Source organism: Aythya marila, assembly GCF_965140915.1.
Source record: "Aythya marila genome assembly, chromosome: 7".
In the NCBI taxonomy this organism is placed as follows: Eukaryota; Metazoa; Chordata; class Aves; order Anseriformes; family Anatidae; genus Aythya; species Aythya marila.
Window position 1 is genome coordinate 18,881,481 of NC_139048.1, and position 25,948 is coordinate 18,907,428.

Genomic DNA, 25,948 nt, shown 5'->3' on the forward strand with positions numbered 1-25,948 from the left:
TTTATATTATATTGCATCTCTTTTGCTTTGCCATGCTTTTTCTCTCAGATTATCCCAGTTGTGTATTTATAGAGAAGAGCATCCAATTAAGCAGCAAAATCAATGCCCTTCTTTTTAGATAACCATTCACAAACTCTGAACAGCACGTATTTATAAAGGATCTCCTGAGTAAATACAATTTGCCCCACACAATGTTGTAAATGGTTTTAATTGAGTAAAAAGGCTGAAAAAGATGACAGGAGGTCACTTAGTTCATTCTCCTTTATTCACTTTTACTTAAATTAAGACATGGATAAACTATTCCTGCCTTTTGGCAACAAAGAAGCAGGATGGTTCACAAAGGGTTTCTTATTATGAGGGAAGGGTACAGCTGTAATCAGTATGGCTTGCTGTGAGCAGTCTACTCCAGCACATCCAAATCTGCTTTCTACTGCAGCAGCCATGAGCAGTTCCTGTGTGACACTGGCCGAGGTCCTGTGGGCAAAAGGAAGCCCTTTGGAAGAAGAAGATATATGGGCACTCTTGTACCTTGCCACAGTACAGCTTCTGGAAGACCTTCACAAAGGTGAGGTGAAAAAGCGTCTTACCATTAGAAATGCCTTCTAGAGTATTTTGGGGTTTTGAGGATTGGTTTGTGGGGTTGTTTTTTTGTTTTTGTGTTTGTTTGTTTGTTTGGTTTAATTTGGCTTGTTTGCTTGTTTGAGACAAAAAGCACTAGTAGGACTAATAATATATTTCTAATAACAATGAGAAGCCTTTCAGTGCTGCTGGGTTTGCATGCAAACTGCTGTGCCAACATGCAGGCATTCACACAGTGTTTTTTTTTTTTTTCCTAAATCACACAGCAATTAACTAATCTAAGTAGAACTACAGATGGTGGAACAGGACAGAGGTGTCCTTCCTAACATAGGAATAACATACACACACAGAAAGGGCAGTGCCAGCTAGGATCACACCCTGCAAGTACTGAGAGAGAGAGAGGAGGACAGGCAAATTCACATGGCTCCTCAGTCAGCCAGTAGGAGACTTTTATCCGAGTGATGTGTAACTTCTGCTGTAGCTGGAGGGATGAACATTTATTAACAACCAGGTTTTAATGGACTGAACCACTCTAACAGGCTGACTGTATGATCAGTTCTCCATTATCTAGTGTAATCTAGCCAGACAATACAGGCACTAGGAACATGCAAAGGATTGCAGCATGGAGATACCCACCTGGATAAATTCAGCTCAGGTCCATCACAGCTTATTAACTCTGTGTCAGACACTAAGCTGACCCTATGCTGTCCTGATCTCATTTAAAAAAAAAAGGTCTGCTGAATTGAGATAATCAGCATGTGTTCCCTGTGCTGCACTTGATAAATTTATGGTATTATGATCAGAAGATGAAAAAAAGAAGTCGCGATGCAGAACCAAGCTGGTTTATAGGTCAGGTGCGAGGCCGCTCAATCACGTCTTTAGAGCTCAAGTCCAGAAGTGATGCCAAGTTTGACTCATTCTGAAGCTGAATCCCCAGTGCTCCAGTTTCTTGGAGGGCAGCAAAGGTGAACTGTCCCTGCACAGCGTCAGCCCAGCTAACTCAGGCAGAGCTCTGGCTCCCCTTCTCCCAAGTGCAGCTCTACTGCATCTTCTGGAGTCTGCCTCTTCTGAGGGCTAGTACCACTGCATCTGTGCAGCACTGTGCTTGGCATAATAAATTCTGCTAGACCTGGTGTTGGTCAGTACCAACTTGCTATAGCAGTATTTCAGTGTGTTTGGGCAGTGTGGTTAGGCAGGTAAGCTGACTGGTGGGCTGGCCAACATTACAGAAGGCCAGATAACTTTCATTAAGACTAAAGTACAAGCTGGGTGTTTCTAAAACAGACACATTTCCCAGCATGTGCTGGTTGTATTCGAATATAATACTACAGAAATGGAGAAGGAACAAAGAAAAAAGTAGCTGATGATTTTAAGACCTTCCCAGCTTAACATTTTACCCTTTGTTCCTTTTTTTCACAGTGGAAAGGTCACCATGCACAAGAATGAAGTTGCCATTTAAAATATGTAACTTTTTAAATGAAAAAATACCAAAGCATTTACTGCATGTTTTCAAAATCTTCTCCTATGGAGATCTGAATAGTCCCTATTCTCACTGGCTAGACTGAAGAGACTGGATCAATATAGCTAACTTTAAAAAAAAATTATTCAATTACCTACATTTCCAGGAACAGTCTATCTAAATATTGCCATAGTTAATGCAGCTTTTCCTCTTTCTAAGTAGTTTGATCTTAGACTTTTTATCATACTTTTTTAATGAATAGTTTAACCAAATCACTTGAATTCAGTTAACATATCCATGCAAGTGCAGAGTGTTTGCAGAAGACTGCACATCATCCTGCTTCCTTCTGCTTCAGACCTCTGGGACTGTGGTCACTGCAGTGGATATTTTTAAGGAGAAATCAGCACTTTACAAGAAGGAACCAGTCCATTGCTGGGACATTCTCACATAGATTTTTGTAGGGAGCAGCAAGGGAGCAGCTGTTCCCTTGGGGACAGGGAGCCCAGAGCCAAGTCTGGTTATAGGGGTGGCAGGGCAGGGGCTGCCCCATCCCACAGCCCCCACGTAGGGTGGGCAGGACAGGTCTGGCGGTGTCACCTGAGAATGCAGACCAACACACAGCTCAGTGGTGGCAAGGCAGGTATACAAACAGTGACAAGATCTTAACGAGAATCTGTGCGTGGGATGTGATTCTGCCTTTCCTTAGGCTTCAGAAACCCATGAAAGTCAGTATACTGTTTTTATGTGTGAAATTCTGAGATGGAAATTAGGCCTTTAACCATCACTAAATCCCAGATCACAAAATCAGCCCCGCATAAATGAACAAGACTCCACTGACTTCTCGGTATATCTCCAGGAAGCTACAGTGATGGGTTTTGCTATGGGGCTGAGGCCCCAGCAATATGATTTTCTGAGCTCAATGTATTCCACAAGAACTCCATTATCTTCTTTAACGTTTTTCAGACCCTGCCATCTGTGTGCTTTGTCCATGGTCAGTACTACTGTCTGCTGAAGGAAATCTGTCCTTCCAAAACAATGCACCTCAGACAGAAGCTATCCCTTTCAGTGCACCAGAATTACTTCACAGACAGAACAAAAACCAGCGCATCGGACTAACAAAGGTGAGGCGCACTATAAAATAAATATTGAGGTTACCTTGTAAAGATAAGGCCAGGGCTTTAATGAAGCATTCCAGGAATCTACTGTCAAAATCCATTTCTAATTACATTAAACAAATCAGGCTACAGTTAGAAAGACCTGCATATAAAGACTTCATAAAGGATTTCCTTTTCTGTTTTGACAGATGTTGGTGTATTCCCTAGGAATGACCCTCTACTGGTCAGCAGACTACCAGGTTCCTCCAAACCAGGCCAGTAACACAAACATTTTTGTTTTCTTGTATTCTGTCTCATCTTGGTAGGTTCACAGATCGAGAGGCATAACATAAAGTGTCAGTAAGATGGCTTCTTGTTTTGGACCACTAAGAAGAAGATGGCTAATTGGAATGCATGTGTCACGGTCTAGACCTTACCAAAAATTCAGGTTCATCCAAATCAGGAATTCAATTAGGCCTTTCATCTTTCCTTTGAAAAGCATAATTATTCCTATTAAGATTAATTTTACTTTTCCTTTAAGAGTAAAGATTACTTGTTCAAAGACCATAATGAGAAATTCCCTGACGAGATAGGCAGGGCTAGAAGAAAAACATCATGTCTGCATGATTCTGGTGCTCTGCTTTTTCAAAGAATGGGATGATGGAATAAAAGCTAAAGAACTTTGCCCTTATTTCTGGGCAAATTCTACCTGCATCTCTGCTAATCGAAACTTTGCATCTCTTGCTATCCATAATCCTTTCAAAGATTTGTAGCACACATTTTGCTTCATTTCTATATCCCTGTTTTGATTACATGCTTTTGACTTGGAAAAATGCTAGCTTTTAGTGGGTATACATGATATAAGCAAAAAGACTCTATAAGCTAAATAACTCCTTAAAATTTAAGTATCTGGTCTCTATGGTAACAGCTTTGGCTGGAATAACTCCTTAACTTTTTGAAGCTAATACTACCACATGTCTAGCTTGCATGAATCCTGAAGATGCACAGTCTAATTAGCAAAGCCATGGAGCAGACTTTGCTGCCAGCTGTCACCAAGAAGCACCTATGTAGACTGATGATCCTCCTTGTACATGCCTGTTCCCTTCAAGGCCGCCCCGCATCCCATTAGAGGCTTCATTTAGTGCTGTTTTGCTGCCTGTCCAGATCTGTCCCAAAGCCTAAAGGAAGTCAGTGCCCATTTTTCACTGAGGGTGAAAGGCTTACAGAAGTTCCCGGTCCCAGTTTAGACAGGACTTCAGACCCCTGTGCGATGTCATTTAACTGTGCCTCTGTGTTGAATCAGTCCCTTCAGCTGAGTGACCAACTACACAGTCTCTTGCTGACGCTATGTGAAGATCTGCCACATAAAAGACTTTCTCCTGAATCAATTCTGGAAGCGTGTGAGGCACATCAGAAGGAATCTTCTTCTCTACCAGTAAATGTCTACATAAAGAAAATGGTCCAGTTTGTGGTGGGAAGTGTCAGTGAGGTAGGTACTACTCTCATACCTAACCATCTCTTTTTCTGTGTATGTTTGTATGAGTTAAAGAAGTGAGATTTGGCTGTAGGCTTCTATGCAGAAAATTGAGTGGGTCTGTGTACTAGCAAATGAGGCAATGAAACCATCTCTCACACCACTCCTACACTCCTGGGAAATGATACAAATCCACCTTTTGTACTCTCAGTATCTTCTTTCCTTTGTTAATAAATGAAACAATAATAATCTCTACAGAGACTTCGTGTTGGCCAAATGAATAGACTTAGCACGAGAGAAAAGATTTTCTCATTGCCACTGTGGCTTCAGACTTTCTTTGTGAAATTCAGAAGAATCACATTCACATCACATTGAGAATTTCATCCATCTTCCCTAGGTGGAGCTGAACATTTACAGTACAATCCAGCCAGACCATCTGAAGCCTTTAATACGTGAGCACCTGTGTCTTTTTCAAGATCTGAAATATCAACAATTTTTGTTGACAAGCTGAATGAAACTGAAAGGAAACAACTTGCAAACATTTTTTTCTGTTTTCAAACAGTATTCATTAACACTCTGAGCTGACCTTTCCTTTGTGCTCTCTGTTACTCTGTTCCCCACTGTGGCAGAGTGTGCCCCTTCTTAAACACAGCTAGCACAGAAGTGTGGAGCCATCAGAAGTCAGTCCTGCTTTGCAAAGGCTGCCTGAGAAGATGAAGCTGCTTACATCACGCAAGTCAGCAGCCTCTGACAAGCAGAGGGCAAGGACTGCTTCAGTACAAGGGGCTGAAGTCCACTTATCACCTGACTTGCAGTGCCATTGTCTTCTAGGTAGAACGGGTAGCTGCTGAAGACAGCACAGCCTCTCAGCTTCACAGAAGTCATGTCATAAGGAGAAGACTACATGAGAAAATCCTGGACGCTTCACCACTGTCCTCCCAGATGAATCTTCACCGAGGTAAAGTAAAACTTCTAATCTGAACTGTGCAATAAGGGCACACACAGCCTTTCCCAAGCTAGGTGAATTGTTTAATTTCATGTTGTAATGATTACATGTTCTGTTGAATAAGGTACTTATTGCTTTACATATAAATGACTTCATAATAGAAAGACTCTAAGGCAAGTCAGCAAGATTTCTGCTCCTATTTCCTCAAAGGACAATAGTCTGAAGGCTGTGAAGCAATGATAACAAATCAGCTTGCACGTGTTTGACTCTTAAAGCAGTCTGCATAAGAACTGTGCATATAAAACGAAACTGTTTTCAGCACTGCTGTTATACTCTGTACGCTCCAATGGATTTTCAAAGGTAAAGAGTGGGGTTCTGTGAAGTAGCCATTGAAAACTATATATTCATCCTTCACATTTGATTACTCAAGCAGTGATTTGTTGTTTCTTTTTGACATTTAGTTCCATTTTTCTATTCAAAATATGTTTTACAAATGTGCACATGGATTTCTGGAGAGATTTCAAGACACAAGGCCAAATCCTGCTTACTGTATAAATATACCAGCATACACTGATTTCACATTTCATTTGATGAAAATCAAGGTTTTGTCAAGCCTCAGAGTAATACTCTAACTGTAACTAAATATGGACTTCAGGTCCAGATAAATTCTTTTTTGTCTACACCCCTAGATTGTGATCATTTCAACTCATTTCTCTGGGGTTTGGGTAAGGGATGGGTTGGCTTTTGGCTCAAGTTAGGTAGACTTTTTTTGGAGGCTCAGCATTAGGCATATGAACAATCCAATCCCCATTCAGCAAATCAAATGTATGTTCCACTAACTTTAGCTAGAATTACACACTTGCTTAAATATTTGTGGAACTTTTCTATTACATATTGGTCATAAGAAAAGGAGATTCTTCTGAAAACATACAAAGCACCCCTCAAATCATAGTGGCTCAGTCACTGATTCAGAAACAGAGTTTATAGGTTCACACTTGCATAAGCAGGTGAAAACTCTACTGCTGCCAAAAGGGTTGGTCCCATCTTCAACTGGCTATTCACCTCAAATTCCTGCCATTCCCCTTCTACCATGATCGTTCCAGCAATTGTGTAGGTGTGGTGAGACCTGTTTGCTAAAGTTTTCAGTTAAGCATACAGAATACAATTAATATATTAGATTTGTTTTATTTGAAATGGTCAAGGAGAACTATGAGAACTATTTTGGGACAGAATAAAATTATAGAAAGTCAGAGGTAAAAGAATGGAGTTACCAAGCTCCCTTCAGTCCTTAAGGAACTGAAGTCAGGGTTAAAAAACAAACAGACATGAGCTATATGAGTTAGTCAAGCCAAATGTTATTTAAGCTATCATGCAGATACAATGATTTATAATTAAAGCCTGTGATTCATCATATTTCCTTTCTGTTTCCAGACAATGGGTCCAGATTAATGAATTATAGCCAGTCAGCAGAAGATTACAGACAACTGTCCGTGGACTACAGTGACTCTAACAGTATTTCAGAAAGTACATCTTTGATACTATCTAACCGAGGACACAGGAAAGGTAAGATTTTCCTGAAAGATTATGGTTATAAATTATGTAATCTGTTTGTTTTTTTTTTTTGTCCCTTGAAATGTGAACTACCCATGCACAGCCAGGTGATACATACTCCCATGCACTTGTAGTTACGTGACTAGGGAGGTACATTTGACCAAGCTGCAGAGAGAGACCCTTTTACACTGGCTTCCTTTTTCCCTGTGTCCTGCTGTTAAGGCCTACCAGGCAGCACAATCACGTATTTCTTCATGCCCCCTTTGCCAGATGAAGCTGTTCAGCAGATCACAAAGCCTGACAGCATGTTTCTGCCACATGGTGTCCTGAAACAGATGAGAAGCCATACAGCTACCCCACATACACAGCAACGTCAAGATGGCAGCACCGAAATCAGCTGAATCTGCAAACAACACCTGACACTAATAAGGGGGATTAATGTTTCTTCGAGCACATTTAGAAACAAAGGGACTAATGCTGAAATCTAAAGAAAAAGAAAGAAAGAGAAAGAGAGAGAGAGAGAGAGAGAGAGAGAGAGAGAGAGAGAAAGGAAGGAAGGAAGGAAGGAAGGAAGGAAGGAAGGAAGGAAGGAAGGAAGGAAGAAAGAAAGAAAGAAAGAAAGAAAGAAAGAAAGAAAGAAAGAAAGAAAGAAAGAAAGAAAGAAAGAAAGAAAGAAAGAAAGAAAGAAAGAAAGAAAGAAAGAAAGAAATCCACTCCCTGTTTTGTTTTCATTTTGCCCTAAAGCCATTGTGTATTTCCTGCTCTGTGTGTTTTCATCATGCTAAGTGCCAGGTTGCTACGCTGCACTTTTCCTGCCTTACTTTGCCTGGAGATATCAGGATTGGAACTGTAGCTCCATTTTCAATCCTTTTGTGGCAGGAACAGCATGAATGAAGCTGCTAGGCAAAGGATCCATTCAGTGAAGACACTGTGGTAGATATCAGTCAGGATTGTTCCCAAATGACTTAAATCACAGTGTAGGGGGAAACTCTAACACAAGGAAAGGTATTCAGCAGGAAGGGGAGGACTCCTGTGCATGTGTACTTTCATATTTAAATTGGAATCTGAGCTGGGGATGCCTAGACGGGATGTTTACACTGCCAAAAGCAAAAAGCTCCTGTTGCCCAAATGTCCTTAACATCTCCTAAAAGCAGGCTTATCATGCCAGCTCCTCACTCTCAAACTCCTGCCCATTGCTATTCTCCCATTCCATGTCCCATCTCCTTTTGACCTTTTTTCCCATCCTAGGGTCCCTTCTGAGCTTCCAGACCTGGAGCTGAAAGCTTGCTTCCTTAATTTGGAGTTTACTTCCTCCCTCTATGAGCCTCCATGAGAAACAAAGTCCTCTCTCCTGCTGTGGCAGGGATTCAGATGTGCTCTGTAAGCGCATGTGTTTCTTTTATCCCAGAAATTTCTTCCCTTAGGCAATAAACCTAACATCCACCACATCAGTTATCATGCAACAAGGTATGCACACCAAGTGGTTAGTTCACTGTTGCCATAAATAACAGATAACTGCTGAGTTTCGCTTGCTTTTTCTCACTAGGGAGCATTAATTTTGGTTTCTGATATCCAGCTGCTGATTATCATGAAATTTGTAGGATCACATTACCCACTCTCTTTCAAATTTGACAGGTTTAAAATATACTAGGCAAAAAGGAAAGGCATAGAGTATGATCTCAAAGGACTAATTTTCTTAGGAAACATGGCAAAAAAATAAATAAATAAAGGTGCATACTACTTCATCAAAAGTCTGCCAAGAGATATTTCACAGAGAAAAAGAATATATCCTGGGGAAAACAAAACAACAACAAAAAACCACACCACATGTAGAGTAGCCTCTCACCCCTCAGTCCTAAGGATGAGTAAGGTGGGGGTACTCGTACAGCTGTTGTTGATATTGTCTTCCTGTGGAAGGTGCCACTTTGTTGAAGCTCCAGCATTACAATCAATATTGCAGCAATAAAAACCTATAAGATTCTGCAGCTGCTCTTTATGTGACTCACATGTGTCAGCCACATACCAAGTGGCACATAGTGACGGCAGACTCGGAAGACAGTTTTGAAAGTCCAGCTGTTGGTACTCAAGATGTTATAAGACAAAACTCTAAAAATACAGGAATAAAAACAGAATGTGAGAGCTTGTTTGCCACAGATGTTCTTGCATGAGATAATGTATAAGAAAAATGCATTTTTCCCCTAAAAGAAACATTATCATACAGCAGAGCACCATTATCAAGAGAGATCACTCTATCCAGATTGGACTTTAGAAGCTCACTTCATATGTAACAAATTAATCATCTACAAGATCAACTGCTTCGAGGGCCACATGTTCACCCTAAACAGCAGGAATGTGTTGGATTTGTGATCAGAGCATGGCAGTCTGGCCACTGAAACCAGCCAACTTGCCCCACTGCCGTAACAGCTGAGACTGTCACTAAGAGGAATTTTATGCACTTGTCCAAATATATATACACAAACATGTGTAAACTACAGTGTGAGCAGAGAATTTTGCAGGTCTTTCCCATGAAAAAACATGTAGCTTCAGAAGATAGGACTGTATCTTAATTTTTGTAACTAGATCAGAGTATTTGGTTTATCTCACATCTCACATTATGTCACTACAATCTGCAGCCTAAAAAATCATATTTATGCATATTTTAGCAATGTGACTGGATTTTGTAGGTTTTTGCTTGCCGTTGGTGGTTGGTACACTGGAATTTAATACCATATATTTGTGTTGCAATATTTGTGTTGGAATTGTGTTGGAATATTTGTGTTGGAATATTTGTGTTGGAATATTTGTGTTGGAATTCCGAGTGAGTTCTCATGCTGCATTTCATGAATATTTTATCTGGAAGAAAAGCTGACCTATCATAGCTCAACTTATCACCTCTATCATTCTGTGTAATAGTTTGATAAGCACTTCTTTAAATCAGATCAATGAAATGATCCAAGTGAAGACAAATCTAACATTACCACTCTTCTTTAGAGGATTTAAAAGAGCTTTGATATTAGAAAAAATGTTCATAGAACTACCACTTGTATTTGGTAGGACCATCCTACCTCTAAATTTCAGTTTTCATATATTCGGACATAGCAATGTTGATCCTTTCTCTAGCAGCAGAGCTGACTGAAGGTGAAATGATTTTTTTACTCCAAACTGAAATTTTATTTGACTCCAAAACTATCCTATCCCCACCAGATATTTGTGATGTAAAAACATTCACAATATACTTACTGCAGTAAATAACCAGTGGGATATTTACAAAGAGTTTTAATTTCAGTGTTTTTATATCCTGCTCTGATTAAACCACATAAGTTTCATGGCCTATTTCCCCTGATTTTATACCTGGAAACAGAAGAATAAGAAGGACAATTTCTAAAGAGCAAAAACTATTTCACAAGTTACCCACAAATACATGGAAATAACAGACACTGTATGTACACAGCTATTTTCCAAATGACATTCATATGGAGGGTTACGAAGAAGAAGTAATTACAGCTACAGAACTGGGAATACTGCTGGTGTAGTATTCACTTAGCCTTATCAAACAGTCATTTATAATGCCCAAGCAAAGATGCAGAGGAAGTGGCCAGTCTGAATTTCCTCCTTGTTCTAATTGTCCCACGAGTGCTACTACAATTGCTTTAATTGTGAAATTCCCTTCATTCATTCCAGGGAGAGTTACGCAGACACACAGGTCATGGGACCCCACCCTTAGTGAATCAAGGACACAAAGCAGTTACAAGCTCTTCATAAACAGGTAATCGAAACTCCTATTCTGAAATGATAGAGGCTGTTTTATTACCAAGTGAAGCAGAGAGCTCATGTGGCAACATCGTTACTGGAAAATGCCTGGATTAGCATCTGAACCTGTTACGATATTAGATACTGTTTAGGTAGAATTAAAGTGCACCTAGACTGAGTTTGTCTCTGAGCAAAACTGTCCAAATGCTTTAGTGTAATGCAGCATGGGCCCTGAATGATCCATATAAAACAAACAAGCACACTGAAGTTTTCCACCTTCCCTCTTCACTGCTGTGTCCTGCCAGATGTTACTGGCCTCTCAGAACAGCTGGCACAGCTACTACACAGCTGCCCTACTGTGTTTCAGTCCAACTCAGCATGGAAAGGAGAAACCTGACACAATTTCCACACATGAGCAGTGATAAGAAGGTATGAGCAGTCACTGCTTTCACTAGTAAGACATTTTGTGAAGTCCTGTTTGCCCACATTCAGATCTGGGGTTGGGGTTTTGCCTTGCTCTCACATTGGCAGAGGCCTGATGTGTTCTGGAGTAGTTATGATAGACCTTGTATGTACATGACCCATAGTTTTCAGCAGAATATTTGCTTTTCCATCTTAGTTCTTAGATGGATTTGCCTTACTTGTCTGAATCATCCCCAGCCCTGCACCAGCACTTTACTGAAGAGTTAAGTCCCAGGTAACCCAGGGACACAAGAAGTAAAGACCTCTGCTCTGCCTTGAGGATTAGCCTCATTTCAGCCTTGGAAATATAACAGTAGCCTTGTTATTGGCAAGCTTAACATAGCTTGCCTTAACACAGGCAAACTCAGCTGAGAACTGTACAACTGATGCTACCCTCTTTTCAAAGCCAGCTAAATATCACTGCTGTTAAACAAGAGTTTTCTAGACTAGGTGTTAGCATAGCGCAGCTGCAATCATGACTTGCCACATGAAGAAGTGATGCAGGTACTGTTAGCCTCTAGGCATCACAAAGACCAGAATCCCATAGTTAAGCACCACGTAATCCCTACAGACATCCCATTTAAATTGAGTTCTTGACCCAGTTAAGCAGGAGTTTCTTCTTTTAACCATGACATGAGTAATTCAAGCCCACAGGAAATGCTCCATCTAGATCAATTCCCAATTAAATGTATCCCAAATAAACAGTTTGAACTTCCTGATAAACCAGCCATGATAATCTGATCTATGTGAGATACCCCACTATACCTCTAAACCTGCAGTAAGAAAGAACTGCAGCAGGTTGCAGGGTAGTAGCAGCTTTTGTGAAGAAAAAACTGTCTAGCTACACACACACATATATGTTTGTATACTGACATCTATATATGCATCACACAGCTGGCAATGCTATCAGTAACAGCAGGTTTATTTACTGAGTCTTTTTGGAGCAACTGTCATGCCTCTGACTACCAACCTGGGTATCAGCTTGACATCCCTGAGATAAAATTGTGCTGCCAAGAAAATGTTCCCCTCCTCTGCTGAAAGATGAACTCTCTTCTCCAAATTTCCAGCTAGCTGTTTCCCATAAAACTTCAGAGACTGTAAGCCCCACTTTTAGTTGTAAGGATCTGCAACTGAATTTCTACCAAGGTCACCACTCTATTTTAAGTACTAGGACAACAGTGGAGTTGAAGTTGAAGGTGGTTTGGAAACCACCAGTTTCCCACATAGGAGGCCAGACAGCACAAGACTCAGTGATGGGTTTCCTACCTGTAAAGCTTACTCATATCAGCATGCTCAGTTCTGTAAGCAGCCCAATTGACATAATTTACATCTCTTAGTTTTAGAGTTAAGCTTGCAAGTGTATGCAGGGCTATGGCTTTTACACAAAGAAGGCTCAGCTGCCAAGTGTGGCACCCTGCAGGAAGAGTAACAGGAAGGGTTTGCCAGAGGGAAAGAAGTCTTCTTAATATATCTCTTGGGTTTTGAGCTAATAGCATTTTTATACCTACAAAAATCACTTCAGGTCCTTTTTAGGCATATTTTGTAGTCAAATGTTGATCTTTCCAAGGCTGCATAGATTGAAACAGTAATACCTATGTATCTTTATAGGCTGAGGAATACAAACTACTCTGGTCACTTTGTTAAAAAGCTTTTGAAGCTCTCTGAACAGTTCTCTGAAGCAACTCCATAACATGCACAGCAAAAGGATAAAATTCCTATTCTGGAAAGATTCTGAATAATGTAACAACAGATGTTATGGTTTTCTGAAGCTTTTTTGTTTGTTTGTTCCAGAAAATAATAAATGAGAAATTGATTTCATCCTGTAGATTTCTCAGAAAGGCATGGGGATAAATGCTTCTGCCTGCTAGCCTCATCAGACCTAAGCCAGCTAGATCTGGCTTGCCAAATGAAAAAAAAAAAAAAAACCAAAAAGGAAAAAAAAAAAAACAAAAAAACAAGGAATGTTACTGAATTAAAGCATAATTTTGATTTATTTATAAAGGGCATCAGTAATATCACCTCTGTTAATTTCTTTTTATGTAAAGATAAAACCATGTAACAGCTTGTAATTGACATTGTCCTAGATTTCATACAATTCTGCCAGTCAATGTACCTTAAGCTCTTTCTCCTCAGTCTGTGTAGTTTTGTTGTATGCTGGATATCTTGCTTACTATGACATCTCCTTTGAAGGTCGGTCAGTGCTGTAGAAGAAATCCCCAGTGGAGCTCACAAGAACAGCAGGCACAATCTGCTGAGTTTAGGTTCCACCTTCTCCGTGTCTACAAAGGATTACACAGCAGCTGCTGCATCACAGAAATGTTTGTTCCAAAGGAAGGAAAAGGTGACTAATGAAAAATGTATACGCTAATCTGAAAATGTAAATATCACTAAAGAGAAACCTCTCATCCAGTTGTCATTTGCTAATGATTTGCATATTAACTACTGCATCACCTCATTAGGTGAGTCTCCTAAACTGAGAGTCCAAATCAGCGTGATCTAGTTGTGGTAACTCAGAACTCAAGACAGTGAAAGGTCTCGTATATAAAGACTAAGCACAAGTTTAGAATTGAACTCTCTCTATCCTACACGTGTGATTTCTGCAAGCATCAAACACCATATGGAGCGTTTTCATCAACTACCTTGACAGAAGCTTCAGTATGGCAGAAAAAGATTTTTAGAGAACGTGAAAGGACTCATATATGTTCTACGGGGTATGCCTGGAAAGAAAGCACAGGCTAACAGTGAGTGTGCCAAACATATAGTTCACCTAAGGGCCTACTTCTGATCGCTGTCCAGTTATAGGGCATTTTTGTGATTTTATTCTTTGTTAAATGGGAAGAAAAATGCTTCTTTGGCTCTGGCTTGGGTAAGCTTACAGTTGATTCACTTTAGTTCCAGTGCCATAAAGTTTTATTGCCATACTCATCCATCCATTTATATTTTCTACCTTCTCTGACAAGAAAGCCTACTCCTTTTAGGCTAAGTGACTGCTCTCATAATGATGAGAAGAACTAAAAGACAAAGTAAAGATCTTCATGATTGCATGCATTCCTCTCCCTAGCTCCCTCCCTTATAATCAGACTGATGTAACCCAGAATATATGTCTGAAAAGAGCACAGAGTAGAGTCATTCAAAAAAATGAAAGACATACACAATACAAACGTAAGTATTGATGCAGAAGACACACAAGGAGCACTTAGAATGCAGGTTCTGGTCTGGAGCAGGCTAAAATTAAGTAATTGTGAAAGGGACATATGGTCTAAAGGACTGTTACACATTGTTTTTTTCAGGTTCATCTGTGCTTTTAAATCCTTGAAGCAGACAAAAATGACTAAATGTCTGCAAGTGGTAAGAGTGGTAAGATGTGAATCCTTCCAACCACTCTCCATGATGTAGTTCTTTGACCCATTTAGATATTTCTCTTTTTTTTTTTTTTTTTTGGAAAATTTATGGTTTGTTTCATAATACAAGTATTGTCCTGTCAAGAGACAATGCAGTTTTCTACCACGAATACAGAGGGACTATCAGTAAGAAGTTAAAGTCACAATGCTCAGATGATACGGGGGAGTAAAGGTTTGCAGAGGGAAGGGCTATGGCCTTTGAGCCTTTTTATTGTTCCCTGTTTTTATTACATACAAAACATCTGATTTGTTGTACTCTGTCCTGCAACTGTCAGAGCCTGGTACTTAAATTATTACTGCTCAAAATAGTAAGTTCTTTGTATTGTGTCCTCCTGACATTTCTAGCTCATGATTCTTTGAGAAGGTCTAGCTAAGATAGCCTTAAATCATTTTGTATTCACTGACATTTAGTAGCTCTGGTACTTGACAAAATACCAGCAATTGGCCACAAAATCAGTGTTCAGCATGTTGGTGAATTTAAAAATGTTTTCTCTCCTTAATGTCTAGACCTAATAATAGGCTGATGCCTTGTGATTTCCTTGTCGGTAGCCTGAAAAGAAAGCCAGTGTAGTTTAGCATTTAGACCACAGGATGCTTCTCTGTTCACAGCTCTGTCACTGATTCACTGTGGTATACCCAGGGGGGAGAGCTGCACATTGTGCACATGACACTACCCCTTAGCTGGGCACCTATACATTACACAGTGTAGAACCAAAGCTTGTAAGTCCTGGTGAAAGGAATACTAGGTCTTCTCCAAAATAGCATGAAAGCTGTGAAATATCAACACTTTTAAAAGCAAATCAGTGGTATTCCCTTAAATGGTTCTTAAAACTTATCAAACTGTGCTGACACAAAAAAATTAAGCTTGGAAAGAATCATTCAGTGCATTTGTTGAAGCTAAAGCAAAAGCATACAAGTTCTGCTAATAAGAAATATAATACATGGAATAAAGTAGCTCTGCATTTTAGAGTGGTTCCGCATGGCTGTTAGGCTTATGAAATCCCAGTGGTGTGTATGTTTGTGCGTACATGTCTGTGACTGCCAGAGTAACTCAGGAATCAAATGCTTTTTTTCAGCCACTTTTGACACAGAAACAAGGTTTCAGAAGAGACTATGATGTTTCTGTGAATATCATGAAAATAGGTGCTCTGCAAAGAAAATGGATCGTGGTTAAGCACCTATACAGAAGAAAAGACTCCACCATGAGCTCACCCCTAATTTGACCCCAAAGAGTCCACACAGGACAGTCCCCAAAGAGAAGTCTTTAATTAGCATTTGCATCTTATTAGATACTCAAGTCAGTTAGCTACAGCATACAGATCAACAGAACTACGTTTCATTGGTACCAGTGTTAAGGATCTTTATTACATTAAGGAGATATTTACTAAATTTCTAAATTGCCTCCTTACAGTTTTCAGGTCCAGAATTTATTATTCTGTCTAGTGAACCGCCAGTGACCTTACAGCTGCCTGGATCAATTGTGGTAAGTATGAACATTAAGAATTTAGAACTAATCTAGTCACCTTTGAGTTGGGGCTTTTTCTAAGTTGCATCTGAGTCCCAGCCCAGTACCCTTGTCATGTCCTCTCCCCAGACCAAGGTCCTGCAGATGTACTGAGACTTGGAAGGAGGCCATTTAATTCTCAGTGCTACACAGATATCTCTGTTGCTGAGAGTGTTGCAAAAATAGCTGAATTCATCTTTCTCAGCTAAGAAGGCTAATTTTAGTGCAAGACTTTTGAGACTAAAAGTATACAGCAAATAAGGAATGTGACATCTAGTGCCAATATACTGGACTTCTCCATTTTGCAGGCACACCCTTTACCTTTCATTAAGTTAAGGTAAAAGGCTGATAGCATACAGCAGTAAATATTAGAGTAAAAAAAAAAATCTGGAATTACCCCCAAATCTAGAATAGCCCTGGTGATTGTAGAATCTGTGTTTGCTCAGCTGTTTTGTGGGGATTCCCTGTTGTTGTTGGTTTTTTTTTTTTTGTTTGTTTGTTTTTGTTTTTAAATTGGATATGTTTGGGATATTGTTTCATGTCAAAAAAGGCAGGGAGGATGTCTTGTGACCAATTCCATTAATTGTGTAGTGACAGGAGACTAGTAAAAAAGTACAAAAGTGCTGTGGATCTTGTATTGCTTGTACTTGGCACTCATTCTTCACTCTTTGTTACATGTTCTTAGACTAAAAAAGGAAAATCCTATTTGTCCCAAAGGGATCTCAATGTGATTCTACTCAACGGGCAGTGCCTTGAGGTGCAATGTGACGTCAAGTCCAAGGCAAGAGATGTTTTCAATACTGTGGTGGCATACGCAAACTTGGTGGAACATTTCTACTTTGGCTTGGCTTACCTGAAAGGTACTGAGACACAGCTAACTACGGTACCAGTTCTCTCCTGACAGTGCCTTTTTAGTCCCTCCATTAATGAATTGCAGCAAGATCCTTTAAGATCCTCAGACGAAAGCAAATCCAAAGCTTAAGTAAAAATAAGGAATGTTGGCTTAAACTGCACTGCAATGATGTAAAGCATGTCTGCCCCTGAACCATGCATCAGCACAGCCATGGAGATACCGGCTGGTACTCCCATGCGGAAAAGGCTCTGGCCCAGCCTTACACTGGAACAATGCTGAGCCCCGTTCCCCCAGCAGAATCCCAGGAAGCACTGTACTGCGGAGGGCTGACTGTCACTGCTCCGAGGTGTACGTTGGGGTACAGGCTCAGGTATTTCACATATAAAATCCACATCTTCCTAGCCCACTTCTGCTGGCAAACACAGCTGAGGTACTGGGAAGAAGAATACGTTGTGTGAAGGGCACAGGGATTACAATGGGGCACAGAACCTGACTACCAAGCAAGATGCAAGTCCCATAAATTCTTGAACAATTCCAAAGATACCACACCAATCCAGCATCTAGCAATTGTAATCATAAATTACATATTAAATGTTATCCTAAGTTCCCTGACAAAGCAGCAATAAGGTAACTATGGCACAGAGAAGTAGATGCACTGAACAATCTTCACTGAACAGAATTTTGGGCTACTGAAGTTATTTTGGGCTCCAAACTTAATTCTCATTTCAGGTAAAGAGTTTTTCTTTTTGGATGATGATACCAAGCTCTACAAAGTGGCTCCAGAAGGCTGGAATGACCAACCCAAGAAGAAAACCTCCATCATTAACTTCACTCTATTTCTGAGGATAAAATTCTTTGTCAACCACTTTAATATCATTCAGTAAGTGCATGGTTCTGCTGACTGATGGTAAAACAGTAGCATTTATGCTGCGTGTTCAAAGCTCATTCTGTGTTCCTAATCCCTTCTATGTTCCAGGCATGGCTTGACAAGACATCAGTTTTACCTGCAGCTTCGTAAAGATATTTTGGAGGAGCGATTATACTGCAGTGATGAGACTGCCCTGAAACTCGGCGCTTTGGCCTTACAGGCAGAGCTTGGCAATTATGCTTCTGAGGTGTGGATACAATATTTCAATATTTCTCAGAGGTCTCTGTCAACAGCTTTTACAGCTTTTGCTTGTCACATACTTAAAAGATGAAATGTGAATAGCATGTAATTTTAGCTAAGTCCTTCAGTAATCACATTTCAGATTTAGTTTAAATAATTACAAAATTTGTCTGATTAAGCAACGGTAGTGAGCCAGATGAATTTGGCAGGAAACATGGCAGAATGATGAAAGACTCTTGGTCCGTTATAATTAGCAACATAGCCAAGAAACTCCAGAAAATCTGTAGAAAATTTCCAGCATGGGCACAGCTTGGATGTGCAGAGGGGCTTAAAGAGATTAGAAAGCAAGGAAGAGAAAAGTAAATAAACACTCCGGATTTCACAGAGATTTTGTGTGTAGGCTCAGATCCACAAGCTGCAAAGACAGGCAAGTTGCTGATGGAATATCTGAACTAGTTCTTGTAGTTTCAAAGCATACAGAAAATATCCATTTAAGTTCTTTGCCATATCTTTAGTTATATAAATTGGTGTAGCTCTGTTAATTAACTCTGAGTGGTCTGATCCATCTGGTCTGATCCAGCTTTGCATTGGTTCTTGCTGATACAGCTGTGGCTGTCAGCTCTAAGTGCATGACTGCAGCATGCCCATAGGCCCACCTCTGCATGGTGCAGTGTGTGCTTTGAGTACCTTGCTGAGCACAGGTGCAAGAGGCACAGCTGTCAGGATGTTATCTGCTGTTCCCTATCTCCTTATAGGAAATGGCAGCAGGATGACTTCACTGTATGGGTCACTGAAAATGGAAATGCACCAAATAAGAAAAGTGAAGACAGAACAAAAGGCTCCTCTCTCTTTGTCTTTTCATTTTTTCCCCCAAAGGTACATGGAAAGAGCTATTTTCGTGTTGAAGACTACATTCCGGCAAGTCGAATAGAGAAAATGACCCTGGCCTATGTACAGCGAGAGCTTGCTAAATTACATCGTATGAATCGCTCCCTATTTGAGGACGAAGCTGAACTAGAATTTTTGAAGGTAACTTGCCACACACCAAACAGTATTTATCTGTTTAGTTAGAGGCAGCAAATCCTTTTCTATTTACCATTGTCTATCATTTCCTTCTTGTCTGATACTGAGGATTTGAGACGTGGTGAACAAATCTGAATATTTAAAACAAAACTCACATTTTTGTTCTGCTGTATATACTGTTACCATAAATAACTTACATGACATTGAAATATTAGGTTTCCTTTTATTGGCAGTTTATAAAGAGTTAATGCACATTTCAACATCCTAAGGGTTGATGCAAGTTTCCAGCATGTTACGAACGTGTTGTCTGGGTTCTACATGGTTACAAATACACCTATTGACTGTATTACAGATGACTGTAAAGCATGGGAATAAGCACTTGACTTCTGGAACTACATCAGATGTTCAGACACTTTCTAAACAAGCAGTGAATAGTTGTTTAAAAGTATCTATGAGCCCTGGAAGTGAGGAAGGAGTTAGCTGAAGTATTTTCTCACATGACTATTTCTCTAGGGTGTTAGGATGATGTGGGATTTAATTTTTTTCTTGATGTCCCCTTCTCTCCAAACTTCTCTGCTTTCCATCAAATGAAAAATGTCAGGAATTAGATAATGAATAAATAACAGCCATTTTGCTGCAGTGCAGTGCCTTATGCTTTTATTTATAGCGTCGTTTTAGTTCAGTTGCTGTTTAATTATGTTAGTTTATCATCTAATACTGTCAGTGGAATTGAAGAAATAGATTGAAGCTTAGCCTTAATGACAGTCCCATCATGCGTGGCAAATCCAATGAAGAAAAGCAGCTTTGTTAGTATCTGTTTCAATGAATAAGTCTGTAGAAGGAGCCAACACATCATACACACTGAGAAAGATAGCCCCCATGGCAAGAACAAGCAAATTCCAAATATAAAAGGGATTAAAAATTAAAACCAAGATTCAGCTAGTGATTATGGACACCCCAGTTTTCAAGCCCTGAACATTTCTGCTCTGGATTCTTTCTGAAAAATAGATCTCTTTAAAGTGCTTTGTTTTGGCTACTTAAAATCTCTATTCATAGTTGAAAAGACATTTGGAAATTCTACATGAGCTTCCCAGAAAAAAGTGTATTACAATAAACTCACATTGATCTGCACATCGCAAGAGGCCAGAAAGTCATCTTCATATGCTGTAGTTCTGTAAAAGGTCTCAGTCCCATTTTAACATTATGTGGCCAAGTGTAGGCGGTAGAAAGACAAGCAACAGCATCTAGAAGTGCTGGGTGTGGTTCCTCAGAGCGTCCTCTGCACACTGTCAGAAGGCAGGACCAGAAGCTGGCTCCTCAGTCCCCTGAAGTATAATCCTACTTAACTTTTCTCCCAGCCAGGAGCACCATGCAAGAAAGAAGCCATGCTGAAGGTCTGTTATAAAGTCTGTCATTGAAGGAAATTGTGGGGCAGTAAAATTCCCTCAGAAGTCACCACCATATCTGTATGAGTTACCTTGAGGTACAACTTAGCAAACTCTGTAATTTAAGATTCTTGGCAATGGAAGGTTATAATGTCTGGTTCCAAAATATGACAGTGATGAAGGAATGAACATATGTATTTGAGTGACTTTGCTGAAGGCTGGGAGCTGTGGTATCGCTGCAGTTAAGATTTCAAGTTGTTCATCACTGTTGCAGAAAGGAAACTGCACAAAGCTGTAACAATGCCAGAGCAGCCCTGGCACCAAAGTATGAGCGGTTTTACTAAGATCAGCATATCTGCTGTACTTCATGGTTTCCAGGTTTGCTCAGGGAAACAAAGGCATAGTAAAGAGAATGGAAAGAAACTATGTTTAGCAGCTGATGAACAGCATTAATCTTGCATGGATTTCAATTCAGGAGTCCAGGCAAGTGCTAAGTAGCAGTAATACTGAGCACCTCAACACAACTGTAATGTTTAGATTATTATACAGGAAGCTAAATAATCTTCTTACCTTTTCAATTGAGGTGTGTGGGAAAGTGTTTTCAATTTTATCAAAGAAAATGAGTGTGCTATGATATACACAAGGCAGGTGATGATTCTGTGATGCAGTAAGTATGAAAATTTCGTAAGGGTTTCCAAGGGTTTCTTAAATGAGTGAAAGAATATTCTGTAAAGGCACTCAAAACCATTTCCCTTCACACCTACCTACTTTGTTCTCCCCATGCCTCCTTTTGAATAATGTGTGATGTGTTTTTGTTTGTTTGTTTGTTTATTTTTAGGTGACTCAGCAGCTTCCTGAATATGGAGTGCTATTCTATCGTGTGTCCCAGGAGAAGAAAGGAGCAGGAGGGGATATCATCCTGGGAATCTGTGCCAAAGGCATCATTGTATATGAGGTCAAAAATCACACAAGAATTGCCAGTTTAAGATTCCAGTGGCGTGAGACAGAAAGAATTTCAGCTCATGTGAGTTGCAACTGAGTGAGCTGCTTCTCCACTATACTATTTTACTCCCCTTCTGCCTGTCACTTTGATAAACTTCTTGCATTCAGAGCCAGGATTAGACTCATTCCGTACAGACATGCGCTTTTTGAAACCAGTTGAAAATCTGGATGTGGATCTCAGGATAGCTAACTCTTAGCGAGGTTTCATTCTGGGTTTTTTTCTTTTTGCCAAGATTGAAGTCAATTACTACAAAACTGAGTAAGCCGGTATTGACTACTACAGGAATGATGTCACACCTCTTGAGAGCATATTCCTTATTCATTCCTCTATCATCTTTACTTCTCTCTCTCTTTTCTTTCATTTTCCTTTCTACATCAGGTCACAGGATCATGCCTTCACCTTTCTAGACCTCACTTTTTGCATACTCATCTCTTAGTATATTGATGTCTGTTAAACCAGCATTGGTGACAAGATTATAACCCCTTTCTAAATCATATTCTGCCATCAGAGGCATATCAATGTATTACTATACACTGTAGGCATCAATCTTCATCACACGTCTCCCAACCTGTTTGCTCTCCCAAAATGGCCTTTCTTTAACATCTGTAGGGCCAAATTTTGCCAAGCCTATCAACCTGCTCCCAATGCAGTCAGAGTCCAAAGGCTTTTTACATTCAGCACAGCGCAGTTATGATCCAAATGACAAACACCTCACTCAGAACTGTTGAATTTACGGTGGGCATTTACTGCAACCACAAGGGATGCAGCAAGGCATAAATACATCTAGACAAACCAACAAGATTATACAAATGAGCTTTCAGTGCCTCAGTATAAAGACTGATGTGTTATATGAAGCAAGCTGTGCTCTTTTTTTTTTTTTCCCCTTTAGAGAAAAAAATTCATGATTGAAAGTAGTTTCAGTGGCAAGAAACACACATTCATTACTGATACAGCAAAGACGTGTAAATATCTGCTGGACCTCTGCTCAGCCCAACACAAATTCAATGCACAGATGAACTCTAGGCAACTTCGTCAAACTTCATCAGGTGAGCAATAAATGCAATTTCATTGTACAAGCTACAAGACAAGGTTAAGTGTTATAGGGGAGAAAAGAACTCACAGGAAGGGAAAAGTGTTTTAGTTAGGCTGAGAATCAGAACCTCCACAGCAACTTTGCTGTGCCTCAGTTTGTCATTTGCAGAGCAGAAAATAATGTCTCCTACTTCACTGGAAGCTGGAGGTGTGTCAGTCTCATTTAGTGAGCTAATGTGAGTGGCAAGGGGTACTCTGCTGAGAATTACTACATAGCTAAACTCAGTTTAAAGAAAAGCATGACTAAACTTCCCTTCAGGAAACCACAAGACTTTGTTTGTTTGTTTGTCTGCAGTAATATTTCTTAATGAAAATTACTGTGTAGTTCCAAATAGAACAAAATGATCGAGAGTTAAAGAAATTATAACCAAGGTCCCAGTTACAAGCTCCTCACATCTCTGAAATCAGCCAGACTTATACAAGCCGTGTGACTCTGGTTGTGAGGTTGTGTGTGCTGCTGTCCCAGAAAAGCAGGCTCTGTGGAGGCAGTGATGGACAGCAGCTCAAAATGCCACCTCTGCCACTGCAGGGAGTCTGCAGGAGATTATGAGGCTGTTTCTATGTGAGGGAAGCTCGTCCTCCTGCCCTGCTCAGATGCATACGCTGCAGTCTCTTGGAGCCCTGCTAGCCATCATCCCTGCTCTGGAGTCACCATGGCAACGCTCAGGCCGAGCTAACACCGTGGCAGCGAGGCCCTGACAAGGAGGCCCTGGCAGTGAGGCCCTGACACCTCCACAAATGCCCCCGATCAAAGCCACTGAGGGATGAGGGAGCCTGGGTTTAATGCTGCAGAGTAGTATTGCAGAAAATTGCATTCAGGGTAGTATTTGTTAGGAAAAGGCATGGGAGGTCAGCTGGCACGTACAAGCAGAATGAAAGCCTGTATTTGTGCTAGCCTGCACCACACTGGGTTCTTGTTTTATTTTCAGACGTGCCTCCAGTTGCCTGCTATCCCTTTCTTCTTCAAGTCCCCTCCTAGGGGTACTCCTGCCCATCAATTGAGAATCTAAGTAAATCATCAGTGCCTTCTCCAGCATTATGTTGTTTCAGAGAAATAAAATCTTTTATTTCCCTGAAAATAGATTTGTAGATTGCAGAGCCCAGACATCATTAAATAGCAGATTTCACACAGAGGTGGAAAATTGGATACCATGCATTACCACAAAGATCATCTCCCACTCAACTTCACTTGTGTAAATCCCTCAGGGCAGAGAAGGATTGATTCTTGGCTTGTTTCCGATCTCAGGACAGCAGTGTTAGTAGTGCTCCTCTCTTCTCAGACACAATAGTGGGCCTGTGGAGGATGGAAAACTACCAGCCTGGTGATTCAGTCTCTGACAGACAGCTTTCTCCATATCCTGAACTTTTACAACATGCAATTTATAAAGATACTCACGTTTAAATTATACAGGGCTGTACATTTTATCTGTCTTTGTGCAAAGTGAATTTGTAGTATGATTCACAGAAATGACATCTACATACAGTGTATATTACCTATGAAAGAAATTGATTGAAAACTCTTTTCATGCACTCCTAGGCCTGGATATCCTCAAGGATACCAGAACAAATATATCTGTGATGTCAATCTTTTTTTCTGGCGTGTTCAAAAGGCTAGACAGAAATGGCTTAAAAAGATGGGATGATGTCAGCGGACTTATCTTTCTCTCCTCCCCCTATCTCCCTTCTTATTCAGAGGAAAGTAAATTTATGGAAATAGACAAATCAAACTCTTCATATGCAGCTCAGCATGAGCACCTTGCCCTGATTCAGAGACTGTCTCGTTCAGAGAACGTGCTGTATGGGGCAAACCTGGAAAACCTTTCTGCTGGCATGATGAGCAAGTCTTGTGATAACCTCAGTGTTGAAACTGGCAACAGGACTAAAGACAAAAGCAATCTTGCCAGGTAGGTTTGCTTTTTCCTCTAAACCTGTGGAAGAACACTCAGTCATACACAACATCATTGCAAACCTCTACAGTAGATGTAAGGCAGGCTTTTATTTTGCAGTATTTACTGTGATCACACCAGAAGTCCCAACCAGGACCAGGGCTCCTTTGTGTCAGCAACAGTGTAAACACAGGCAGGAAGGTAACAACCTCACAGATAAGACCTTGAAACAGATTGGCATTTAAATTTGTACCAGGCAAATTAAATTTGTTCCCAGGCTCCAGAATTAACCACTTACTGGGATATGGAAAAAGATAAAAATAAGGGAGAATGAAAGTAAAACCTTTAATATGTGCATCTTCTCTGGAAGTTGCAGTAGGTGAACTGAATGCACAGTGGAAATTGTTTATGAGCAGGTCTCATCTAAAAAATTCCTCCGTGACTAAAGGTGCAAATCACAGAGAACAGCATAAGAGCATCTCCCTTTTCACTTACAGTGGTACACCAGTGTAGGCAGTTACTATAGCTGCACAGCATTTCAAGGCTTTTGATGAATTCTAGTGCCTTCTGGAATACTAAGAATTAGAACAGTGCCAAGAAGAACGGGAACTACCAGGAAAACTTTCAGACACGGTTTTGTCTGAATGAACAGCAGAGCTAATGAATCATACTGAGGCTATGTTGTGTTTCCCTGATGCCTGCACTCAGCTCAGAAAAAAACACAGGGGAAAATCATTTGTGATGTGAGTGGTCTAATAGTAGCTGTTATTTGGAAGCAAATGCTGGCAAGGATAAACTACCTCTCCCCTGCAGTGAAATGTGGCCCAGCAATCAGAATACTGGTTGAAAGGCTATAAACATGTGTATTCCCAACTTGGCTCTGACAGACTAATGACAGTGAAGAGTGCTAAATACCGCTGTTGATTTGTTACTGTAATGCAGTTTTTATTTTCTGCCACGCAGATCCACATCAGGGCTATCCCAGTCAGAAATGCACATCAATTTGAATGGAAAGCAAAGGAGTTATGACTACCTCTCTATCCACTCAACTCAGAACACAATCAGTGGTGAGTATGATAAAGAGAGACGCTACTCTTATATATGTATGGTTTCAATACCAGGAGACTGAAACGTATCCTATTTATAGATTAAAGAATAACCTTTTGCACTTCTTGCCCTGCAAATTAACCCAGGACTTAGCATGGCAAGCTGTTTTCTTCCCTTTCACTCCTCGTTTCCATCAGGATGAGTGTTAAGGGACTTGATTATCAAATTATTCAGTCAGTGGTGCCAAAAAAAAATCTTTTTTACTGAAATAGTTCAGTACACACAGGGCTTTCACATGAGGCAATGTGTCTATGCTTGGAGGTCATAATTT

At 40.3% G+C, this 25,948-nt stretch overlaps 1 protein-coding gene across 5 annotated transcripts in view; it reads left to right on the forward strand.

Moving 5' to 3' along the window:
- The first annotated feature begins 5,449 nt into the window (after positions 1–5,449).
- Positions 5,450–25,948, forward strand: part of FRMPD2 (FERM and PDZ domain containing 2) — a 59,334-nt gene continuing 38,835 nt past the window's right edge. For all 5 annotated transcript variants that reach the window (XM_082764309.1, XM_082764310.1, XM_082764311.1 and 2 more), the window contains exons 1-13: positions 5,450–5,564; positions 6,984–7,115; positions 10,785–10,869; positions 13,506–13,656; positions 16,128–16,199; positions 16,906–17,080; positions 17,803–17,953; positions 18,050–18,188; positions 19,058–19,210; positions 21,428–21,613; positions 22,482–22,638; positions 24,378–24,588; positions 25,534–25,637. In XM_082764309.1, coding sequence (XP_082620435.1) covers positions 5,549–5,564; positions 6,984–7,115; positions 10,785–10,869; positions 13,506–13,656; positions 16,128–16,199; positions 16,906–17,080; positions 17,803–17,953; positions 18,050–18,188; positions 19,058–19,210; positions 21,428–21,613; positions 22,482–22,638; positions 24,378–24,588; positions 25,534–25,637 — 1,732 coding nt within the window. In that variant the 5' untranslated portion in view covers positions 5,450–5,548. The remainder of the gene's footprint in view (positions 5,565–6,983; positions 7,116–10,784; positions 10,870–13,505; positions 13,657–16,127; positions 16,200–16,905; positions 17,081–17,802; positions 17,954–18,049; positions 18,189–19,057; positions 19,211–21,427; positions 21,614–22,481; positions 22,639–24,377; positions 24,589–25,533; positions 25,638–25,948) is intronic.